Source organism: Peromyscus leucopus, chromosome 2, assembly GCF_004664715.2.
Source record: "Peromyscus leucopus breed LL Stock chromosome 2, UCI_PerLeu_2.1, whole genome shotgun sequence".
NCBI classification, from domain to species: Eukaryota; Metazoa; Chordata; class Mammalia; order Rodentia; family Cricetidae; genus Peromyscus; species Peromyscus leucopus.
This window is the reverse complement of record NC_051064.1, coordinates 52,408,999-52,431,753: the sequence shown is the minus strand read 5'-3', so window position 1 is coordinate 52,431,753 and position 22,755 is coordinate 52,408,999. Positions and strand designations below refer to the sequence as shown.

At 43.9% G+C, this 22,755-nt stretch overlaps 1 protein-coding gene across 1 annotated transcript; it reads left to right on the top strand.

Annotated features, from left to right (window-relative positions):
• Positions 1-2,857: 2,857 nt before the first annotated feature.
• On the top strand, positions 2,858-22,679 carry Smu1 (SMU1 DNA replication regulator and spliceosomal factor). The gene is made up of 12 exons (XM_028884054.2): positions 2,858-2,970; positions 4,652-4,862; positions 6,371-6,523; positions 7,481-7,591; positions 9,443-9,571; positions 12,349-12,468; positions 13,863-13,979; positions 15,018-15,145; positions 16,672-16,798; positions 19,453-19,620; positions 20,729-20,881; positions 21,648-22,679. Exons 1-12 carry the CDS (start codon positions 2,945-2,947, stop codon positions 21,744-21,746), a joined length of 1,542 nt encoding a protein of 513 aa, XP_028739887.1. The 5' UTR covers positions 2,858-2,944; the 3' UTR covers positions 21,747-22,679.
• The last annotated feature ends 76 nt before the right edge of the window (positions 22,680-22,755 follow it).

Genomic DNA, 22,755 nt, shown 5'->3' with positions numbered 1-22,755 from the left:
CGAACCATTCACTTCTCTCTCTCCCATTTCTCCACCACATCTCTGTTCATCATAAAGGGACCCACCTGCCTGGTGCCACGAGGCCTTTGGATGTCTTCCCGCCAGCCTGGGCTATGGGTGCCTAGCACCCACCTGAGCAGAATTGCATGGGGGCCGGAGAGATTTTATTTTCTATAAGATCTTTCTAAGGTTAAAGAAATGAAAAATTAAGAGCTTATGATTATTTGCTTGGAATCACATCTCTTATGTAATACTGGGAATTGAACCCAGGTGTAGTGGGAAATTTGGAAGAGCCATTGATTGTACCTGGCATTTACTCCAGAGTGATGGTGAACCTAGGCTTTGAAGTCATCTTTTGTAAACAACCAGTGATTGTTATCTGAGATTTATTAAGTTTTTTTTTCTGTAAGAATTTCAGAGCCTTTGCATGACTTCACTCGCAAGACATTTCCTGGCAAACCAGGAAGTCTTTTAATGGCTGAGAACTGCTTAGGTAAAGAGTTCCTTCAGACAACTCCTAGATCAGATCTAAGGTTTTAGTACTGGAAAGCGACTTGCTGAGAATGCCTTTCGTGTGACAATCAATAAATTGGCTTCTGCAAGGCTGCTTGGGGTTCAATCCACAGAGGCTGTCCCTCCCTGCTTGATTACATCACAGAGTTTGATTACATCATAGAGTGTCTCCCTCTGATCTTCCCACGTGAAACAGTTCACCAACACCTCGGCCCTTTCACATGCTAGGCAAGCCCTACCTCTCAGCTACATCCCCAAACCTCTTCTCACCTTTCATTTGTTAGATGGGTTTTCACTAAGTTGCCCTTGAATTCCTGCAGCCTGAGAAGTCTTGAGTTTGTGATTTTCCAACCTCATTTCCTGAGTAGCTGAGGTTCCAGACCTGCACCACCAGATCTGGCTAGTGGAACTGTTTCTCACAGGATTTCTGCAGTACATCTTCAGTACTATTTTGTTGAAGAATTTCCAAATATTTTCTAACATTCCCTTCAATATTCTAAAATTCACAGATAACATAATCTACTTACACAGATAGTGGGAAAAATTAGCATAATGCCTAATGTATAGGAAACATTTAGAAATATTTTTATGAAATATACAGTGATTTTTTTTTTTAAAGATAGAGTCTCACTGTGTAGTCCAGTCTAGCCTGAAAGGCTAACCTTGAACTCATGGAGATCCACTTGCCTCTGCGTGATGGGATCAAAGGCCTGTGCCACCACAACCAGTCAAGATACAGTGATATTTATTTCCATATTAAAATCCTTGATAAACCAGGCGGTGGTGGTGTACACCTTTAATCCCAGCACTCCTCAGGCACAGGCAGGTAGATCTCTGAGTTCCAGGCCAGCCTGGCTGGTCTACAGAGTGAGTTCCAGGGCAGCTAGGGCTACACAAAAAAACCCTGTCTAATATCAAAATAAATAAATACTTGATAGATATCAGAAAACTAGAAAGGGGCCATAAGGAGCAAAAATAGCAGCTTTAAGGAAGATTGGTAGGGAGGGTAATAAAACACATATGGCATGGAAGTGAAAAGAGAATACTTTTCTTTCCCTGGGTGGGAAGGGTTTAAGAGATGATGAGGGTCAGGGGGATGGGGAGAATATGAGAATGTGCAGGAAAGTTTGAAAATGCCTTAAGGAAACTTGCTACTTTGCAGGATAAGTAAAAAGCACTCATGCATTACTATTAAAGTCATAATGAGTTGTATATATATATATATATATATATATATATATATATATATATGCCTGAACTTACAGAATTATAATTGGAATTATAAAAAGTGATTCCATTACAAACGAAATAAAATTATAGAAAACACTAAAGCCTTGTGTTAAGTAATTATATAGAAGATTTATTTTTATAGGCAAAATAAAGAAGTAATTCTAATCGAAGTAAAATAATATGACAGGGCCAGTAAGATGGCTCAGCAGGTAAAGGCACTTGCTACAATGTCTAACCAAGTTTGATCCCTTAGACCCACATAGTGGAAGGAGAGCATCAACTCCTCTCAAGTTATCCTCTGTCCTTCACATGTACACACACACCCATACATAGTGCACATACTCACACAATAAATAAAATGTAATGAAAATAATTTTAAGGTTTTGTTTTGTTTTGAGACAGGGTCTCTCTATGTAGCTCTGGCTGTTTCTTAACTCACTATGTAGATCAGGCTGCCCTTGAACTCCCAGTGATTAAATGTGTACGCCACCCAACGGGTTGGTTGTGGCACACGCCTTTAATCGCAGTACTAGGGAGGCGGAGCCAGGAGGATCTTGGTACTCAGGGTAATCCCAGTACTAGGGAGGCAGAGGCAGGAGAATCTCAGTACTCAGGGTAATCCCAGTACTAGGAAGGCGAGGCTGGAGGATCTCAGTACTCAGGGCAATCATACTAGGAGGGAGGCAGGAGATCTCAGTACTCAGGGTAATCCCAGTACTAGGGAGGCGGAGGCAGGAGGATCTCAGTACTCAGGGCAATCCCAGTACTAGGGAGGCGGAGGCAGGAGGATCTCAGTACTCAGGGCAATCCCAGTACTAGGGAGGCGGAGGCAGGAGGTGGCACACGCCTTTAATCCCAGGAAGGCAGGGTTCTGGGTTCCGGGACAGCCAAACCATATATAGAGACTCCTCTGCTATCTGTTAGCGTGCAGTCACAACCCGGCCACAGGGTCGAGCTCAGGTGGCCAGGGTCGGCGGCAGTTGCCTTCACTTTCTGAGCCGTCTGGCTCTCCAGCCCCGGACAGACTTTTGACAAGCACGCTAGGCCCTGTCCCTCACGCACGGCGCAACCCCTACGTTTCCGTCCTCGCCCAGAGACCGGAGCCGAGCGGAAGTGACGCAAGGCGGCCGCCGGAGGTGTCGTGAAGCGGTGTGCGACCCGGTCTGTACCGAGAGGGGCCTGGACCCGGAGCGATACCGCTATGTCGATCGAAATCGAGTCTTCCGAGTGAGTACTGCCGTGGCTTGTCCCGGCGTGGGGTGGCGTGGGCTGGAGGGTGCTGGAGAGGGCGTCCGAGGGGGCCGCGCGTGCGCCGGAGGCTGCGGCCCCGGAGACCTTCCCGGTTGGCCGGCCGCCCGCCTCCGGGTGCCCGCGGGAGAGCAGCTCCCGGGGCGGGAAGCCCGGAGCCCCGCGGCCGGGTTGTGGGGCTGTAGAGGTGCACTGAGCAGACCTGATTGCGGTGCTTCCCTCTGCCCACCCAGCCGTCACTCTGCCGCCGGTGTGACCAGCCCCCAGGCTGCCCGTGAGGCCGCCTTTCCTCCTCGTCCCAGCACTAGTTACCATAAAGGCTTCTACTGTTTGCTCAAACCCACTGCGGCGCCGAGTTTTGGTTTGCAGCTTGTAGATGGAGAGCCCCTGTGCGGACAGAGAGACAAAATTTGAGTCCTGGGGCAGAAGAATGATGCTTAGTGAACGGGGGCGGCGAGGGGCCAGGCGGGCGTGGAGTTACTACTGATTGAAGAGTCTTTGGTGGACTTCTCCAGGATTCCACTCTCTGCCTTTACTTGCTAACAAGTAAATGTAATTAGCAGACATTTGTGTTCGGAGTGCAGGGGAGGTAGATCTGTCCTGAAGATCTGCAGAAGGGGTAGGTTTATTAAATCGACTGAGACTGAGACCTGCTGTGTATTGTTTAAGGCTGGAAACCCGGCGTGCAGTGTGCACATCTATAATCCGTAGCACTAAAGAAGTGGGTAGGAAGATGTCATTTTTTAAACGAACCAAGATTTCTTACAGCAATTTAGATAATCAGTCCATCCATCGTTCCTTCCTCCCTCCTTCCCTCCCTCTCTTCCTCCTTTCCTCCCCCCTCTTTCTTTCTTATCTATCTACCTATTATTTATTTGGCTTGTCATTTTTTAAAAATGGTTCAAGATTTCCTTCAGCAATGCAGTCTTATTATGTATGTATGTATGTATGTATGTATGTATATATGTATGTATTATTGATGTGTTTATATGTATTTATTTATTTGGCTTGTCATTTTTTAAAATGGACCAAGATTTCCTATAGCAATGTAGATCTTATTTATTTATTTGATTTGCCTTTTTCTTTTTAAACGGACCAAGATTTTCTACAGCAATATAGATATTTATGTATTTATCTGGCTTGTTGCCTTTTTTGTTTGTTTGTTTGTTTTTAAATGGACCAAGATTTCCTACAGCAATGTACATGATTTTATCTATGTCTGTCTGTCTATCTGGCTTGTCATTTTTTTTAAAATTTGGATTAAAGTGTACGCCGCCATCACCTGTCCAGGTATTTAAAAAAAATCATTGATTATTGTAGGAGGTTTAAAGTGTCTCACACAAATGTCTAGTAAACCCAGTGATCAGAATAATAATGGCTACCAGCTTCCTTTCTGAGTGGGAGACACTGGGCAAATGATTCCCCTTTCTGAATCCCAGCTCTCCTATCTGTAGGTGGAAGTCCTTTGAAACCTTGATTCTGTGATTTTTTTTTTTTTTTTGCAAAGTTTTACTCTCATAATTGAATGGAAGGTGGGTAGTAAAAGGACTGATCAGGAGAATTAACCCAAAAGGATCAGGAGAATTAATCCAAAAGGATTAATTTGACCTCCGACGGCTGGAGATCTCTGAACTGATGGCTTTTTCTTTCTTTTTTTCAGTGTGATTCGTCTTATCATGCAGTATTTGAAGGAGAACAGTTTACATCGAGCGTTGGCCACCTTGCAGGAAGAGACTACTGTCTCTCTCAATACTGTGGACAGCATTGAAAGTTTCGTGGCTGATATTAATAGTGGCCATTGGGATACTGTTTTACAGGCTATACAGTCTCTGAAATTGCCAGACAAAACCCTTATTGATCTCTATGAACAGGTAAGAGTGAAGTGATGTTCCTGAGCTTTGTGGGTTGGTCCCTTAATTGGGAAGTATCAGTGAGCCTTCCTTCAAGAGCTCAAGAGATATAACTGACTGTAAATGCACATCGTTAAAGACTCAACAGTGTATTTTTTTCTTCCTTCTTTGAAGATTCAGGATTTTTCTAAATTGAAATTATTTCTTGGTATGGTTTTGAGGTTCAAATCCAGGGAAACTGAAAATGCTTTTTAGGTGAGCTGAGCATGCTGGTTTGAGATCAGGTGATCTACATAGTGAGTTCCAGGCCAGCCAGGGATATAGAGTAAGACCCTGTCCCAAATAAAAAAAACTAAAGAGAGTGCAAGAGAGAAATATTCTAATATCAAATAATATAATGTGATTCAGTTAAAACACTGGCCATCTGGAATTAGCACAGGCCACTGATTTTGACATAGATCTCCCTTACTTTAGATACTAGTTACTCTGTGTTGGGGTGTTTGGGTGGCAGGTTGGGGTGAGGGAGTGGGGATGGGGTGTGTGTGTGTGTGTGTGTGTGTGTGTGTGTGTGTGTGTGTCATCTTTAGGCCACTTAAGCTTTTTTCTTTTTCCTTTCTTTTCTTTTTTTTTTTTGTTTTTGTTTTTTGTTTTGAAGACAGGTTTTTCTGTGTGGCTCTGGTTATCCTAGAACTGTTTCTGTAGACCAGGCTGGCCTCAAATTCATATTCACCTGCCTCTGCCTCCAGAGCACTGGGATTAAACCCATGGCTCACTGCTGCCTGACTTTAGGCCATTTAAGGTTTTGACCAACTGACTAAATTTGGGGACTCACATGATGTGCTCAAATTTGATAATCTACTAGAATGATCCATAGAACTTAGAACAACTCGGTATTTGTGTGATTAGAGTCTTGTTATCAGGACACACATCAGAACTAGCCAAAGGAGAAGACAGAAAGAACGAAGTCTGAGAGACCTGCACGTAGAACTTTGGTTCTGTCTCAGTGGAAAGGGTTGTGCCACCCACCACCTAGCAAATCCCCAGCCCGAGGGCTCTGTTGTGGTTTTATTATATAATCCTGTTGGTCAATACAATTTTCAGCTTAGTCTCTGTCTTCCACCTCTGCATTGGCTCTTTGCCTCAGAGGTGGGGCTGGCTAAAAACCTTAACCTAATAATGTGGCTTTTCTGGTAACCAGTCTCTGTTCCAAGGCACTGTTTTAGCACAGCCCTGGGTGTTATTCAAGGGGCTCTGGAGTAGCAGGTAATTTTGTCACTAGTGGAATTCTAAGGGTTTTATAAGGTCTAGACCAAGACCCCAGGACAAACATCAAATTATTTATTATAAAACAACAAGCCAGGTGTGATGCTTCAAACCTTTAATCTCAGCACTTGGGAGGTGAGGGTGGCCTGGTCTACATATGAATTCCAGGCCAGCCAGGGCTATATAGAGAAACCCTGTCTCGGGGGGCCGGAAAAGAAAGAAAAGAAAGACTGATCAAGAGGATGTATTTTCTTGCCGTTGTCCAGGTGGTTCTGGAACTGATAGAACTCCGTGAGCTGGGTGCTGCCAGGTCACTGCTGAGACAGACAGACCCCATGATTATGTTGAAGCAGACACAGCCAGAGCGCTATATTCATTTGGAAAACCTCTTAGCCAGGTCCTACTTCGATCCTCGTGAGGTAAGGATATGGTAGTGAAAAGATGTCTTTGTCAATTGTGAAAATTAAATAATGTGCCCTTGCAAAGATCCTGTTTTTAATTTCTGTGTGTTTGTGTATGTGTGTATGGGTGTACCTGTGTGGAGGTCAGAGGACACTTCCAGGAGCTGGTTCTTTTCTTCCACCGTGGGACTCAGACTCATTTCATCGTGCTTTTCCCACAGTGTGATCTCATCCACCGATGAGATGTAGAAATGCATCATTTTATACATACATACATACATACACACACACAAACATAGTTTCAACTTCCACTGGAGGGCTGTCAAAATAAAAGGAAGGGGAGAATGTATAGGAACTTGTAATAGAAGGTTAGATTTCTGGAGAATATGAGTATTTGACCTTGCAAATACTCGAGAAACTAGAACCCCACCTCTATCTTTGGGGCTTACCTGGGCTTTTCAGGAAAGATTATACAGATAGGTGATACCAGCTCTCATCCATACTTCAGAAACGCAAGTGTGAAGAATTGGAAAGTTACTTTAAAACACTAAATTGGTTTAATTCATCACCTGTTACCTGGATATTTTATTTTCATGTTTTCCTCTTGGAATGTCTTATTTCCTTTGTTTTTTGAAAAAAAAAAAAATTTTTGTTATATTCGTGTATGTGTGTGTGTGTGTGTGTGTGTGTGTGTGTCTGTGTGTCTGTGTGTGTCTGTGTGTCTGTGTAAGTATGTATGAGTATGTATGTACGTACGTGTGTACTTGTGTGCAGGAGTCTGAGGAGGCCAGAGGTATTGAATCTCCTCTGAAGCTGTAGTTATAGGCAGTTGTGAGCTGCCCAATGTGGGTTTTGGGAATCAACCTGGTTTTCTGGAAGACCAGTACACGCTCTTAACTGCTAGCTTTAATATATACACTCACGCCTTGCTTCTCCTTGGAAATGATGCCACCTCTTCCCCTCCCCTCCCTCCAGGCATATCCGGATGGAAGTAGCAAAGAGAAAAGGAGAGCCGCAATTGCCCAGGCGTTAGCTGGGGAAGTCAGTGTGGTGCCTCCATCTCGTCTCATGGCGTTGCTGGGACAGGTAATGAATGCCTGGAGGACTGAAATTACCCTGAACTCCTGGTACTGTTTCCTGTGTATTAGGCATATTTCTGTGTAGTGCTATTTGCTCTGTCCATGACCTTGGGCTATAGGGCCCAAAGGAGGCGGTGCTTCCTTCCTGCTGTTGTATGTGACCTCTTATGAGGAGTTGGAGAAGGGTCACAAACCCTTCTCCCTGCCCCTGCCCACGAGGTGGAATCACTCCCAGTCAGATCAGAGGACGACTTCTGCTGTCTACTCCGTTCTGTATTTGTGAGTGTATTTTTCCTCAATTTATATCTTAATAAATTTTGTTACCTATTTAGACTCACATGGACTGATCGTACTCTTTCTGAGCTAAGGACATGACACAGCCTGGAGTAGAGCCTACCCACAAGGCTGGTTGCTCAGCAGCTGTGACAGACAAGCCACCCTTCCTCTTCCTGGAGCGGCAATGTAGACTAGTCATTCAGGACGTAATCTCTAGCATCATTTAGAATTATGTTAGAATGTGCTGGGGAACTTGGAATAGTGTCCATGCTCCATAGAATCCAACTCTTACCAGCTCTGTGGTCCTGTCAAACTGGGGCTGTCGCTGGGTTGGTCAGACAGACTTTGCTCCTGTGCGTGAGATTATAGATTTGCTCCCAACCAAAACCAACAGTGAGCCTTTATTTTCTGACATATAAAAAAAAATATATGTATTCATGGCACTGCTGTGAGATTTTGTATGTGTGTGCACGTGCACAAATCCCAACACTTGGGAGATGGAGGCAACTTAGAGAAGAAAGGATTTATTTCACTATATACTCTACCAGCATCTAGGGAAGCCAGGGTAAGAGCTCAAAGCAGGAACCTGGACGTAGGAACTGAAGTAGAAATCAGTCAGTTTTGTTGCTTACTGTCGACTTATCTTGCTTTCTTATACAACCTTAGACCATCTGCCCATAGTGGACTTGGCCCTTAAATCATTATCAACCAAGAAAATGCCCATAGGTTTGCCCACAGGCCAGTCTGATGGAGGCAATTCCTAACTTGAGGTTCCCTCTTGCAGATGACTGGTTTGTATGTCAGGTTGGCAAAAACATCCATTGCGAGTGCAAAGCACCCCAGGTTAGAGATGTTCAGGATGGCATTTGTTAGATCAGGTGACCATTTGGAAGCAGTGCAAATGTTCACTAATATATTAACTAGGTAAACTGAAAACATCCAGTAAGGAGTGTATTTTATAGCTGCTAAAATGATAGCTTCGCAATTCCTAATACATATGACATGCATATGTATAGTATGTGATAATAGATTAGAAATTTAGTATATAGCATAATTACTAATAGGGCAATTAAACACATCATGTGAGAGGAAAATGACTAGAAGGAATTATTGCAAAATGTTATTAGTGGCTGGTTTTGAGTCTTGGAACTCTGGGAAAATCCTGCTTCCCAACTATTTATTTATTTATTTATTTATTGGTTTTTGAGACAGGGTTTCTCTGTAGCTTTGTGCCTTTCCTGGATCTTACTCTGTAGACCAGGCTGGCCTTGAACTCACAAAGATTCACCTGGCTCTGCCTCCGGAATGCTGGGATTAAAGGCGTGCACCACCATGGCCCTGCTCAACTTTCTATTTATAATAAAGGGAAATGGGAGTGAGATAAAGGTTTTTGCTTCTCAGAGTCTTCCATGAAAAGTCCGTGCTCTTGGACTCACTGAACCGTAGACTGTTTGATAGTGGGAGATGGAGGTGACGGGAAGCGTAGTCTCCCCTGGACCTCACTCTTTCAGGCGTGGTTTGGCCTGAGCAGCGTTCCTGGCTCTCCAGTGTCACTCAGATTGCCGTGTTTCTCTTCTCACAGGCGTTGAAGTGGCAGCAGCACCAGGGCTTGCTTCCTCCTGGTATGACCATAGATTTGTTTCGAGGCAAAGCAGCTGTCAAAGATGTGGAAGAAGAAAAGTTTCCCACGCAGCTGAGCAGGCACATTAAGGTAGGATCTGATAAGCACTTAACAGTTGGTCATCAGTTGTTGAGAACTCATCATGTGCAGAGCCAGGCCCTGTTGGCAGGAGCTGGGTACCAGGTAGGAGAGCTCTGACAGTACTCGGGGTTCTCTTGGTGTCCATTGGGGTACAGGTCGTGTATACACAAGTCAGTGTGTATTTGACACCTAGCCTATAATCCCATATTTGGAAAGATGGCCCACTCTGGTTAAATCTGGGACTATATGAACTTTCTATTAAACATTTGTCCTATTGAACATTTGTGCCGAGTCTCATGTAGTGGGCGAAGGGCCAGCCGTGGATTGTAAAGCTGACTCTGATGTTAAGGAAGGTAATTTTGCCTTCTGGCTTACTTAGTTACTGTGTGAGTCCATGCCAAGGATTAGACCTGGAACCTCAACCTACCACTGAGCTATCCTTAGACCTCGATTGTGTTTGGAAACTGGTTTAGGAAAAGGCACAAATAGTTCAGTTCCCAGAATGAGAGGTAAGTGTATACCTTAGCTTCTCTAATTTTGTGCTCTCACTGAATGAATGGATTTTAAAACGCTGCATATTCAAGGGGTTAAGAAGGCTCATTGGATAAGATGCTTGCTGTACAAAGATGAGGAGTAGATTTCTAGTGCCCGAATAAGATTGAGTGTGACAGCATGCATGTGTAAGCCCAGTGTTGGGCGAGAGGGAGGCAGATATTGGGGGCTAACAAGTCCTTCTAGCAGAATATGGGGAGCTTCAGGTCTAGTGAGAGACTGTCTTGAAGAATAAGGTGGATAATCCCAGCACTCAGGAGGCAGAGCCAGGCGGATCTCTGTGAGTTCAAGCCAGCTGGGTCAAGTGAGTTCAGGAAGCGCAAGCTAACAGAGAAACCTGTCGCGAAGGGAAAAAAAAAAAAAGAATAAGATGGAGAGAAGTAGACTAGGATACCTTGACCTCTAACCTCCACATGAGCATGCATGGGTGAGTGCACATGTATGAACATGTACACATGCATATACTGTACTGCACATACACACACAAGGTTATTGCATAGTTCTTAACTCTGACTTTGGTTCAGTCTTTTGCATTTGTCTTTTCTGCACTGTGTTCCAACTTGCATGTGATAATGTTTTTGAGCAGTACCTTTATTTACCTGAGTTGAAGACTTCATTCAGTTAGAAATTATTCTATTGGTGCCACCAGGCTAGAATTTTTCTGGCATGAACATTTTGCATCCCCACCTCCACCCCTATGCATTAAGTAGATCTAGACAGCAGAGTAGTGGTGGTGCACGCCTTTAATCCCAGCAACTGGGAGGCAGAGGCGGGCGAATCTCTGAGTTCAAGGTCAGCCTGGTCTACAAATGAGTTTCAGGACAGCCAGGGCTACACAGAAAAACTTTGTTTTGAAAAAATAAATAAATAAATAATTTCCAGTAATCTCTGCAGGCTGAGGTAGGAAGACTCATTTTCAAGGCCAGTCTCAACAATATGGGCTAGGGATAGTTCAGTAGTGGAGCACTTGCCTAGTATGTGTGGACTGGGTCTACATTCCAGCACTAAAAAAGGAAAGAAAAATCAACATTAGTCTTCTCTTGTTATCTGTCTGCTGTCCTGTGGTCTTCCTGACATTAGTCCTAGGTTTTCCCCTAAAGATTCACTTTGTCTGTCTGTCTGTCTATTTATTGTGTATAGGTGTTTTGTGTGCATGTATATCTGTCTGTGTACCACATGCGTGCCTGGTGCCTGAAGAGGCTGGAAGCTGGCGCTGGGTCCCTGGGGACTGTAGTCACGGGTGGTTCTGAGGTGCCGTGTGGGTCCTGGGGATTGAGTCCAGGCCCTGTGCAGAATGAGCAGGGTCTCTTCACTGCGGAGCCGTCATCTGCAGCCCTTCGACATCACACGATTCAGTAAAGGTTGTGAAATAGTGATGAAAGTTTTTTTTTTTTTTTTTTTCTTGAATAGTCTGGCTGGGAGAGAGGAGAGAAGAGAGGAGCAACAGCCCAAAATCTGCCAGAGCATTCTTGGTTTTTTTTTTTAACTTTATTTACTTTTATTTTGGTACTTTGCCTGCATGTATGTTTGTGAAGATGTCAGTTCCTCTGGAACTGGAGTTATAGACAGTTGTGAGCTGCCATGTGGGTGCTGGGAATTGAACCCAGGTCCTCTAGAAGAACAGTCAGTGCTTTTAACTGCTGAGCCATCTCTCCGTGATGAAAGTTTTATTTATACTCTTATTTTGAAAATGAGTTCTCCCTTCCGTCCAGACACAGCAGAAACATTAAGTCATGTTAATATGTAAGTGGAAAGCCATTCTAATAGCTGACTCTGGCAGAAAGTTATGGTTTGAGTTAACTGAATTATTTGTTCTACATCTCATGTTAAAACAAAAATTTTTTTTCCAGCTATATGTGGTGATGTATGCTTGTAATCTCGGCATTTAGGGGTTACTGAAGTAGAAAGGTCTCAAATTTGAGAACAATGTGGGCTACATTGAGTTCTTGGCCAGCTTAGGCCACATGGTGAAATCATCTTTGAAAGGACTTTGTGGACTTCCCCAATTTTTTTATTTTTTTTGAAACAATTTCATTAAAACAGCAACAAGGTTTAGATATAAAACTGCTCAGAGAAAGCATCCCCCGGGTCCAGGTGTAGAAACGCCCTGCAGTACTCCGCAGTACGAGCCATCTGTGACGCTGTGCAAGGGCAGGGGTCTCAAAAGGCTGAAATGGGCCTTGTTTTAAGGCCATTAGATGAACTCTCAGTTTTCTCTGTTCCACTTGAAACAGTTTGGTCAGAAATCCCATGTGGAGTGTGCTCGGTTCTCTCCAGACGGTCAGTATCTGGTCACTGGGTCTGTGGATGGATTCATTGAAGTGTGGAACTTCACTACGGGAAAAATCAGGAAAGTAAGTATTTCAGATGCATTAACTTTTTAAGGAAGAATTGCTAATTTCCAGTTAATTATGTCTTATTTTTGAGTTAGATGAATGATTGAAGAAGGATCTTGACTCATTTTTTAAGTTACTGAATTTTGATTAAAATGGGGGAAGACCTTTATTATCTGTACTTTTCATGGGTTTTTATGAAAATTGAAAACGCTTTTTTACAAGTTATTTTGAATGAGTACATGTCTATCTAATATTCAGAAAGTGTCCTGAGGTCTTCAAGTAAAGTCCCCACTCTTGATCTCAGCCTTGAGCTAGTCAGGGCTCTTCCCTGTTGAGCCAGGGTTGTCCATTTCTCAGCTTTCCAGGAATGCTCTGTGTGTGTCAGCAGTTACTTCTGTGTCCTTTTAATAATGTTACACAGATGGCAGCACACATGCCATGCGCTGTGTTCTGCCCCTCGGTTCCTCTTTGTAGTGTTTTTGAAATAACTGCTGCATTACATTGCATTGCATGGAATGAGTCGTTATCTATTAACAAGTCCCTTAAGATTGTTGCCAGGCTCACCTAACTGTAGTACTAATTGTAGTTTTCATATGAGTAAAGTTATATGTAAATAGCCACCGCAGTTTTTAGTTCTGTGAAGTCTATGACCCCACTCCCCGTGTGTGTGTGTGTGTGTGTGTGTGTGTGTGTGTGTGTGTGTGTGTGTGTGTGTGTGTGTGTGAGTGTGTGCAGGTACACATGTACATGTGTGTGTGTTTGTGTGGTGACGAGAGCAAACCGGAGTGGTGTTGGTCAGCTGTTGTCCACCTTGTTCTTTGACATGGGTGGGACTCCTCAAATAGGCCAGCTTGGATGGTCATCGAGATTCAGACTTAGCTCTGCTTTCCCAGCTCTGGGATTAAAGATGTACACCATGCTTTTTTGTTTTGTTTTTTTAAGATTTTTTTATTATGTATACCGGCATCAGATCTCATCATAGATGGTTGTGAACCACCATGTGGTTGCTGGGAATTGAACTCAGGTCCTCTGGAAGAGCAGCCAGTGCTCTTAACATCTGAGCCATCTCTCCAGGCCCCCCACCATGGTTTTTTGTTTTGTTTTGTTTTGTTTTCCACATGAGTTTTGGGGATTGAATTTAGGTCCTCATGCTTGTAAGACAATAACTTCCCAGCCTCTTTGTCCATTTTCCTATTTCTTTTAATGGAGCGTTCTATTTTAAAGAGATGACAGCATGCATAGCAGGGCTGGGGAATGGCCCGGTGGTTGGAACACTTCTGTGCAGGTGTGAGGACCAGAGCTCAGGGACCCAGAACCCCTGGCTTCTATAACGTCCAGGGTTCTGGGGGCGCTGCTGGGACAGTGGTTTGGTTTTGTGTTAGTTTAATAACTGCTACCATTACTTACTTTAGGATCTTAAGTACCAGGCCCAGGATAACTTCATGATGATGGATGATGCTGTCCTCTGCATGTGTTTCAGCAGAGACACTGAAATGTTAGCAACTGGGGCCCAAGATGGAAAGATTAAGGTATGGATCAGTGCCAAGAGTGCTTGCATTTAGATATTTTCAAATTTTTTAATGGTGTGATACACATGACATTCACTACCAAAATAACTCATATTGAACATCAGTTGGATGCTAAGTCCTCTTTCTTTTTTAATTTTTCAATTTTACTAACAATTCCGTCTGGGATGGTCTATTAACATGTTTAAGGTCGCACAGTTGGTAAATTAGATCTGGCACTTCAGTTCAAATCTGTCCATGTCTGTTGGTTATAGCCACTGTATGTTATGTATTACAGGTTGATTCTTTCTATGTATGTATGTATGTATGTATGTATGTATGTATGTATCTACCTATCTATCTATCTATCTATCTATCTACCTATCTATCATCTATCTATCATCTATCCATCTATATTAAAGGGGATAGCATACAGCCCATTAGCTGTGGTTTATTTTTAGTTGCTGATAATGTACCTAGGACTAGGTAAAATATGGAAATAGTCACTGCTTAATGGACTTGGCTACTATTTTTATTTTATTTTATTTTATTTTTTTTGTGGTGTTGGGGATTGAACTCAGGGCCTTGCGAATGTTAGACAAGCGCTCTCACCACTGGGTTGTATTTTGTTTGTCTTTTAAGACTTACTTATTTTAGATGTATGAGTATTTTGCCTGCATATGTATATGTGTGTACCACTTGTGTGCCTGGTGCCTTGAGGTCAGAAGAGGGCATCAGATTCCCCTGGGACTAGATTTACAGGTAGTTCTGAGCCATCATGCGGGTGTTGGGAATTGAACCTGGGCCCTCTACAAAAGCAGCAAGTGCTCTTAACTACTGAGCCATCTCTCAAGTTCACCACCGAGTTTTGAATCTTTGTTTTAATAATTTATAAGGGAAGAGTTTCAAGGTTTCAAAGGAGTCCATATCATTGGACTGCTTCAGTAGACATGCTAGACTGAACTGTAAGTATGCATCTTTGATGCTGCCTTGATGTATTAGTACTGCCTTGTGAACTGTACCTGCTAACACTTTATTCACAGTTTTCTTTTCTCCATAAAGGTGTGGAAGATTCAGAGTGGACAGTGTTTAAGAAGATTTGAAAGGGCACATAGTAAAGGTGTCACCTGTCTGAGCTTTTCTAAGGATAGCAGTCAGATCCTTAGTGCGTCTTTTGACCAAACAATAAGGTAAGAGGAATGCCGTACTGTCCTCGTGACAATTAAATAAAAGGCCCCAGCAGAAGAAGACACTAGTAATTCTTTTTTTTTTTTTTTTTTTTTTTTGTTTTTTCAAGACAGGTTTTCTCTGCGTAGCTTTGCGCCTTTCCTGGAGCTCACTTGGTAGCCCAGGCTGGCCTCGAACTCACAGAGATCCGCCTGGCTCTGCCTCCCAAGTGCTGGGATTAAAGGTGTGCGCCACCACCGCCCGGCTCACTAGTAATTCTTTTTTTTTTTTTTTTTTAAAGACTTATTTATTATGCATACAGTGTTCTGCCTACATGTCTGCCTGCAGGCCAGAAGAGGGCACCGATCTCATTACAGATGGTTGTGAGCCACCATGTGGGTGCTGGGAATTGAACTCAGGACCTTTGGAAGAACAGACAGTGCTCTTAACCGCTGAGCCATCTCTCCAGCCCCTCACTAGTAATTCTTAATGCTGTTTCCAGGGTGGGTGACATGGAGAGCGAGGGTATGTGAGACCTTCCTTATTTCCTCAGGTTTGGGTGGCACAGCATTCTTTATCCAGAAGAGATTGGAAAGGGTGAAATAGCAGTGTTTCATGTTCTCAATGTGTGCTCTGTGAAGCTGGGTGTGGAGGTGAAAGCTTGGACTCCCTGGTGAAACTCTGTCTTAAAAAACAAAAATTGGCCGGGCGGTGGTGGCGCACGCCTTTAATCCCAGCACTCGGGAGGCAGAGCCAGGCGGATCTCTGTGAGTTCGAGGCCAGCCTGGGCTACCAAGTGAGCTCCAGGAAAGGCGCAAAGCTACACAGAGAAACCCTGTCTCGAAAAACCAAAAAAAAAAAATTGGGGGGCTAAGGAGATGGCTTAGAGGTTAAAAACACTGGCTGCTCTTCTAGAGGTCCTGAGTTCAATGCCTGGCAACCACGTGGTGGCTCACAGCCATCTGTAATGAGATCTGGTGCCCTCTTCTGTCCTGCAGGCATACATGCAGGTAGAACACTGTATATATAATAAATAAATTAATTCAAAAAACAAAAACAAAAAATGTGCTGGGCAGTGGTGGCACAAGCCTTTAATCCCAGCACTCAGGAGGCAGAGCCAGGCGGATCTCTGTGAGTTCGAGGCCAGCCTGGGCTATAGAGTGAGATCCAGGAAAGGTGCAAAGCTACACAGAGAAACCCTGTCTCAAAAAACAAAACAAACAAAACAAACAAACAAACAAAGACTGTGGTCTAGGGAGCCACTTGTGTCCTCCTCACTTTAGAGGACCGCTTTACAGATTCCTGGGACCTAGTTGAGACCGCTTAACCTCTTAGTTACTAGTCTGGGCAGAAGCCTGTGGGTACTGATGCTTCTTGCAGTCTCTTGCTGTGCAGTTTGTATTTATTCTGTTTCATTGTTTGACATAATGGAAAGTATTCTGTGTACATTCCTTATTTAATATTTAATACTTTTATAATTCATCTAAAAAGCAGCGATTTGCTTCCAAAATAGCATATTGAATCTTATTCTTTTAATTGTATTTGATAGAATTCATGGTTTAAAATCTGGGAAAACACTGAAGGAATTCCGAGGCCATTCCTCCTTTGTTAATGAGGCAACGTTTACACAAGATGGACATTACATCATCAGCGCGTCTTCTGATGGCACTGTGAAGGTAAAATGTCATCACTGGTGCATTCTGGGATGTCTGCTTCACTGTTGCTCTTAAGAAGGTAGCATTGGTCAGGATGGTCATGATACAGCTGTGAGCCTGAGTTAAAAGTATGCTGTGGGTGTTCCCACTCATATAACTCAACTCATACCATCCAAGCTTTTCATGTGTGGAAAGAGTTCTTCTAAACGTGGTGATCCTTCACCATAGGTACACACAGGAGTCCATCTGTCGTCCCAGGAATATTAGCCACCACTTACAATCAAATTCAGAAACACCTAAGTGATCATACAGATCCCCCTTTCTCGTGTTTCTCCCCAAATTTAGCGCTTTCCTAATATTTGAGGAGGAGTGAGGGAGAGAAAGCATAGAAATAAGAGCCTCCCAGCAGTTGGGGAGCACGTCAGAAAGACTGCTCCAAGTTCAGTGCCAGCCTCGGCTGTACAGGTAAGACCTTGTCTTAAAACCAATGGCCGCGGAGACAGCCCCGCGGCTAACTCAGAGTGCTTGCTGTTCCTGCAGAGGACTCCATTCAGTTCCCAGCACTTAGATGGTGGCTCATAACCATCTGGAACTCCAGTTTCAGCTGGTTCTGTGCCCTCTTCTGTCTCTCTGGGGCACTGTATGCTTAGGGTGCATATCCATACACACAGTCAAACATTTGTATCCATAAATAAAAAGAAGTAAATTCAGAACTTTCAAATAATCCTTGCCCAACATATCTCAACTGAAAGTATTGGGTCTCTCTTCAATACCTTTCAAGATTTAGTTATTTCAGGGGCTGGGGAAATGGCTCAGTAGTTAGGAGCATTTCTTGCTCTTCAGAGAACTGAGTTTGATCCTTCCTGTTACCAGGCAGCTCACAACTGCCTGTATCTCCAGCTTCAGGGGAGCAGGTGCCCTTCTGGCCTCCTCAGGTACCTGCACATATGTAGCCTATGCTTGCACAAACACGCATGGACTTTTTTTTTTTTTTGAGACAGGATCTCACTATGTAGCCCTGGCTGTCCTAGAACTCATTATGTAGATCAGGCTGGCCTTGAACTAAAAAGAGATCCACCTGCTGCTGCCTCCTGAGCACTGGGATCAAAGGTGTGCGCCACCACTGCCATCCTAAATAAAAAGGGTCTTACTTTTTGGTAAAGTCGAGAAACGCCAGAAGAAAATTGCTGGAAACCTTAGCACACTTGATTGCTGAGATGTGAATTTTTCTTAGGCAGCTGGTCTCCAGAAGATTGGCAGGTAACCATGTTCACCCTGGACATCTAGTGGGACAGCCCTTTCTGTTTGCAGGCGTTTGGAAGCCACCTGTGTTGTGCAGAGCTGTTCATCACAGAGAAAGGGCACGGGGTATGCTGTAGAGGATCCTCCAGCTCCTTAGTGAGGGGTCTGAGCATGCCATGCAGTCCTTGGTCAGTCTCTTCTATAAGCACATCACACACATTTCAGGCTGTCTGACTTGACTCTGTTCATAAAGCCTAGAAGGACAAGGTAAAAACTGAGAAATAAGCCGGGCGGTGGTGGCACACACCTTTAATCCCAGCACTTGGGAGGCAGAGCCAGGCAGATCTCTGTGAGTTCGAGGCCAGCCTGGGCTACCAAGTGAGTTCCAGGAAAGGCGCAAAGCTACACAGAGAAACCCTGTCTCGAAAAACAAACAAACAAAAAAACTGAGAAATAATACAGGTGGCTGAATGGCTTCTGCCTTTTGGAGTCCAGAAGAGAGTTTCATGTATGTGCTAACACTGATTTTTTTACCATATTCACCTCAGCTTCACCAAATCAGAGTTTTCAAGATAGGGTGCTAAGCTAATGTCTTTTGTTTTTAATGCCTTTGAGTGTTTTTTGTTTGTTTGTACATGTGGATATATACATGTTTACTGTGCACCTCAGGCCAGAACAGAGGTCAGCATTGGGTGGTGGTCCCCAGTTGCTTCTCCATGCTACTCGTGTTTTCTTTTGTGAGGTGGAGGGTTCAAGCATGCACCACCATGCTCAGCTTTCAACTTACTAAGACAGGATTTCTCACTGAACTTGGAATTCACAGATTCAGATGGATTGGCTGTCTGGAAAGCCCCGGGGTTGTCCTGTGTCTGTCCCAGTGAGGGGATTCCTGGCACCCAGGTTTGATGTGGTTGCTGGGAATCAAATTCAAGTCTTCACACTGAAGTGCCTAGCAAGCACTTTCCTGAGCCATGTCCTCAGTCCCTGGGTGACTGTCCCCACCCATCTTTCCCAGGCTATCTAGAATATCGTCCTCTTTCTCAAACTAGGGATCCTTTTGCCTCAGCCTCTTGATGGTTGAAATTACAGTTATGTACCATCATGCCTGGTATTTTGTTTGGCTTGAGACAGGATTTTGTTATATAGTCGCTCAGATTGACCTTGAACTCTCTGCTCCCTGAGTGCTGGGGTTAGAGGTATGTGCCAGTGGGCTAGCTTCTGGCTGTTTATGAAGATAGCATGATCCTGAATCATAAATGGTGTTTATTGCTTAGTTTGTGGTTTTCATTTTATTATTTATTAAGCTGAAGAGTGCTTACTATACATGTGGTAGTGCAGTATTGGTTATTTGATTTTCTTAAAACCTAATTGTTAAGCCTTGACACTTTAGAGATTCTCATAATCTAGTGTTACGCTTTCTGTTGCTGTGGTAGATCTGGAATATGAAGACCACGGAATGTTCAAACACCTTTAAGTCCTTGGGCAGCACTGCGGGGACCGACATCACCGTCAATAGTGTGATTCTGCTGCCTAAGAACCCAGAGCACTTCGTTGTGTGCAACCGCTCCAACACAGTGGTCATCATGAACATGCAGGGCCAGGTGAGTTCTCCCCGGGGCCTCTGCGCGGGGCTGGTCCGGCCCCTACGGGGACCAAACAAGGTTTCACTGGTTCTAGGCTGTAGAAGCTGCGGTATGTGTTTATAGACACACATGCAGAGGTACATTCTTTCTCCTGTGTGTGTGTGTGTGTGTGTGTGTGTGTGTGTGTGTGGTGCTTTTTCATCCTTCATCTCATCTGTCTTTTGGTTTTTTGAGACAGGATCTTGCTGTGTATCTTGCTCTTCCTATCTCAGACTCCTGAGTGTTGGGATTATAGGTGTACACCACCATTCCCAGCTCTGATGTGTCTTTTAGCCTCCTTTAGAACTGCCCTGAAGATTTTCAGTTAGCAGCGTTCCCTTTTAGGGAGGTCCAGTGTAGCGTGGATAACTCTCTTGGGACATCTAACAACACACAAGCTAACATGGGATACCAGTAGGAAGAAAGCAGCTGTGTCTCACTGGGTAGTCTAGGCCGGCCTTGAATTCTGCATCCTCCTGCCTCAGTCTCCCAAGTGAATTTAATGTTGTATATCATAAAGCAAAATCTTAGTGTTCCATCCTGGGTGGGGGATGGGCAGTACATCTGTTAAGAGCGGACCGGTGAACATAAGTCTGGGTAGCACTGAAAACTATAGAGGTGTATTGATTTAGAAAATGCTTGTGTGTGAGGTAATGGTGTTCCTCATGAGAGCATGGTCACTAAACTAATTGAAGGATGAGGGTGGTGACTTGGATGCAGAATTCAAATTTTCTGTTTGCTGCTTAACTTTAGTTAGCTTATCTATTGAATATTTTCTGGCAGGAAGATTTAACATGAATGGAGCTGGCAGTAGTGACCACAGTACAAAATAACAGTGTAAAAATGTCCGTTTTTACAATGTTGATTGTTTCCTGGGTGTGTGACACAGGCCTTTAATCCCAGCACTTGGGAGGTGGGAGGCAGAAGGATCAGGAATTCAAAGTCAACCTTGGCTGCATAGTAAGCTTGAGCCCAGCCTGGCTACATGAGCCCCTGTTGCACACAAGCCCTCATTAGGGCAAAGACATGGTATTAGCATGCTGCCGCAGCTGACCTGCTACAAACCTGGTGTTGGGCTTTTGTCTAGATTGTCCGAAGCTTCAGTTCTGGGAAAAGAGAAGGTGGTGACTTCGTTTGCTGTGCCCTCTCCCCCCGCGGTGAGTGGATCTACTGTGTGGGGGAGGACTTCGTGCTCTACTGCTTCAGCACAGTCACTGGCAAGCTGGAGAGAACGCTGACGGTGAGTAGTAATTGTGGGAAGGCACGTTCTCTGGACTCCGCAAGTACAAGCCTTCTCAGGGAGGCCGTCATCAGTGTGAACCTCCTTAGAAAACATGCCGTGGCGGTATTTACCGATAAATACAGTTCAACAATTGTGTTATATTAGAAATCAGGTGTGTCATAGGACAGTTTGGTTTCAGAGAAAGAGGGTGAGTGTGCAGAGGGCAGAGAGGGGACAGCTGGCTAGCCAGGTCACAATTGCTGGGGGAGAGGGTTGGAGAGACAGGCTTTCTCCGTTCCTCTTGAAGGTTGACTGCTTGCATGTGTTAGCCTTCCAAACTGATTGCTTTGGACACTTTCAGCTTTAGGTTATTAAAGTTTCAGCTAAGTTGAAGATAGTATTGAGGAGCAATTTTTTTCCCTTTTTTTCCCTCCCAAGACAGGGTTTCTCTGTGTAGTCCTGGCTGTCCCGGAACTCACAGAGATCCACCTGCCTCTGCCTCCTGAGTGCAGGGGTTAGAGGCATGTGCCACAGCCTGGTTTATGAGGAGTAATTAATAGTAATTAATGCCAGTTGCTACAATAACAAATAGTGGGTTAAGGAAGTAAAAGCTTTCTGTCTGATTATGTCACAATGTGGTGTGAACTGGGGAGCCCTCTTTACGCAGTGCCATTTTAGAATATGACCTCTCAGGGCCTCTTTCTGTCTTCCTAGCTAACTCTCCAGGCCTCTTGAGAGTGCTTTAAGTGAGACCTGTGCACCCTGACTGCTTTCCATGTTCTAGGTTCACGAGAAGGATGTGATTGGAATTGCACACCACCCACATCAGAACCTGATTGCCACCTACAGTGAAGACGGACTCCTGAAGCTCTGGAAACCCTAAGTCATCTTACAGTGCAGCCAGGGAACATGTGCTTACATGGAGGAGTGTCCATGTGCTACTTTTTCATGTCTGCCTTTGTAAGCAGACACCGTCTGAATAAGTCACAAGAATAATTTTGCTAAAATTCATGTTTAAACAGTAGTTATCATTTAAAACTTTTTCTTTGAGACAGGGTTTCTCTGTATAGCCCTGGCTGTCCTGGATCTCACTCTACAGACCAGGGTGGCCTTGAACTCACAGAGATCCACCTGCCTCTCAAGTGTTGAGATTAAAGGTGTGAGCACCCACCACCTGGCTTCCATTTAGAGTGCATTTCAAAGGCTTTAGTTTATCTGCTTTTAACTGGGGAAGTCATTTAATGTTTTCAATAATCTTCTACCAAAAGACTTAAAATACTATTATTTCTAGAAGAAAAACGTATTTGAAATGCTTATTAAAACCTGTGTCCTAGCATAAAATGTGTAAATAAGTCACTATGCCATATTCAGTAGCTGGGTTTTTTAAAAAGGATTTTAATAAACTTAATACCTTTCTGAAGACTTTACCACAAGTGCTCATAGGGAGAGGGAGAATCATTATTCTTGAACCTCAAGTCTGATATTCAGTTCCTGGGATAGTGTAACAGAGACTAACATGAACAAGGCCTGGTGACACAATCACGTTCTGTTGTTAACCTCTTTCTGAGCTCTGCCTTTTGTGTTCACACCTACTTGAGGGAATGTAGCTCTCATATTCGGGTTGGAACTAGCTACTCGGTGGCTAATGGGGTTTGAAGTTTGGGCATCATTCTTCTCTGGAGGAGGATTTGGCACTGAAATGTACTGTTGAGAAGAAAAATTAGAAAAGGACCTGAGATTTAAGTCTCTTGAAATGTGTATACTTATCAGTTAGCTGAAGAAAAATATTTCACAGTAAACAAAACTCCTGAAAATAGATTGATTCCATGTTGGTGTCCTTTACATTTCAACCAAAGATGGAGAGAGCATTTATAATGTATGAAGATGATGAT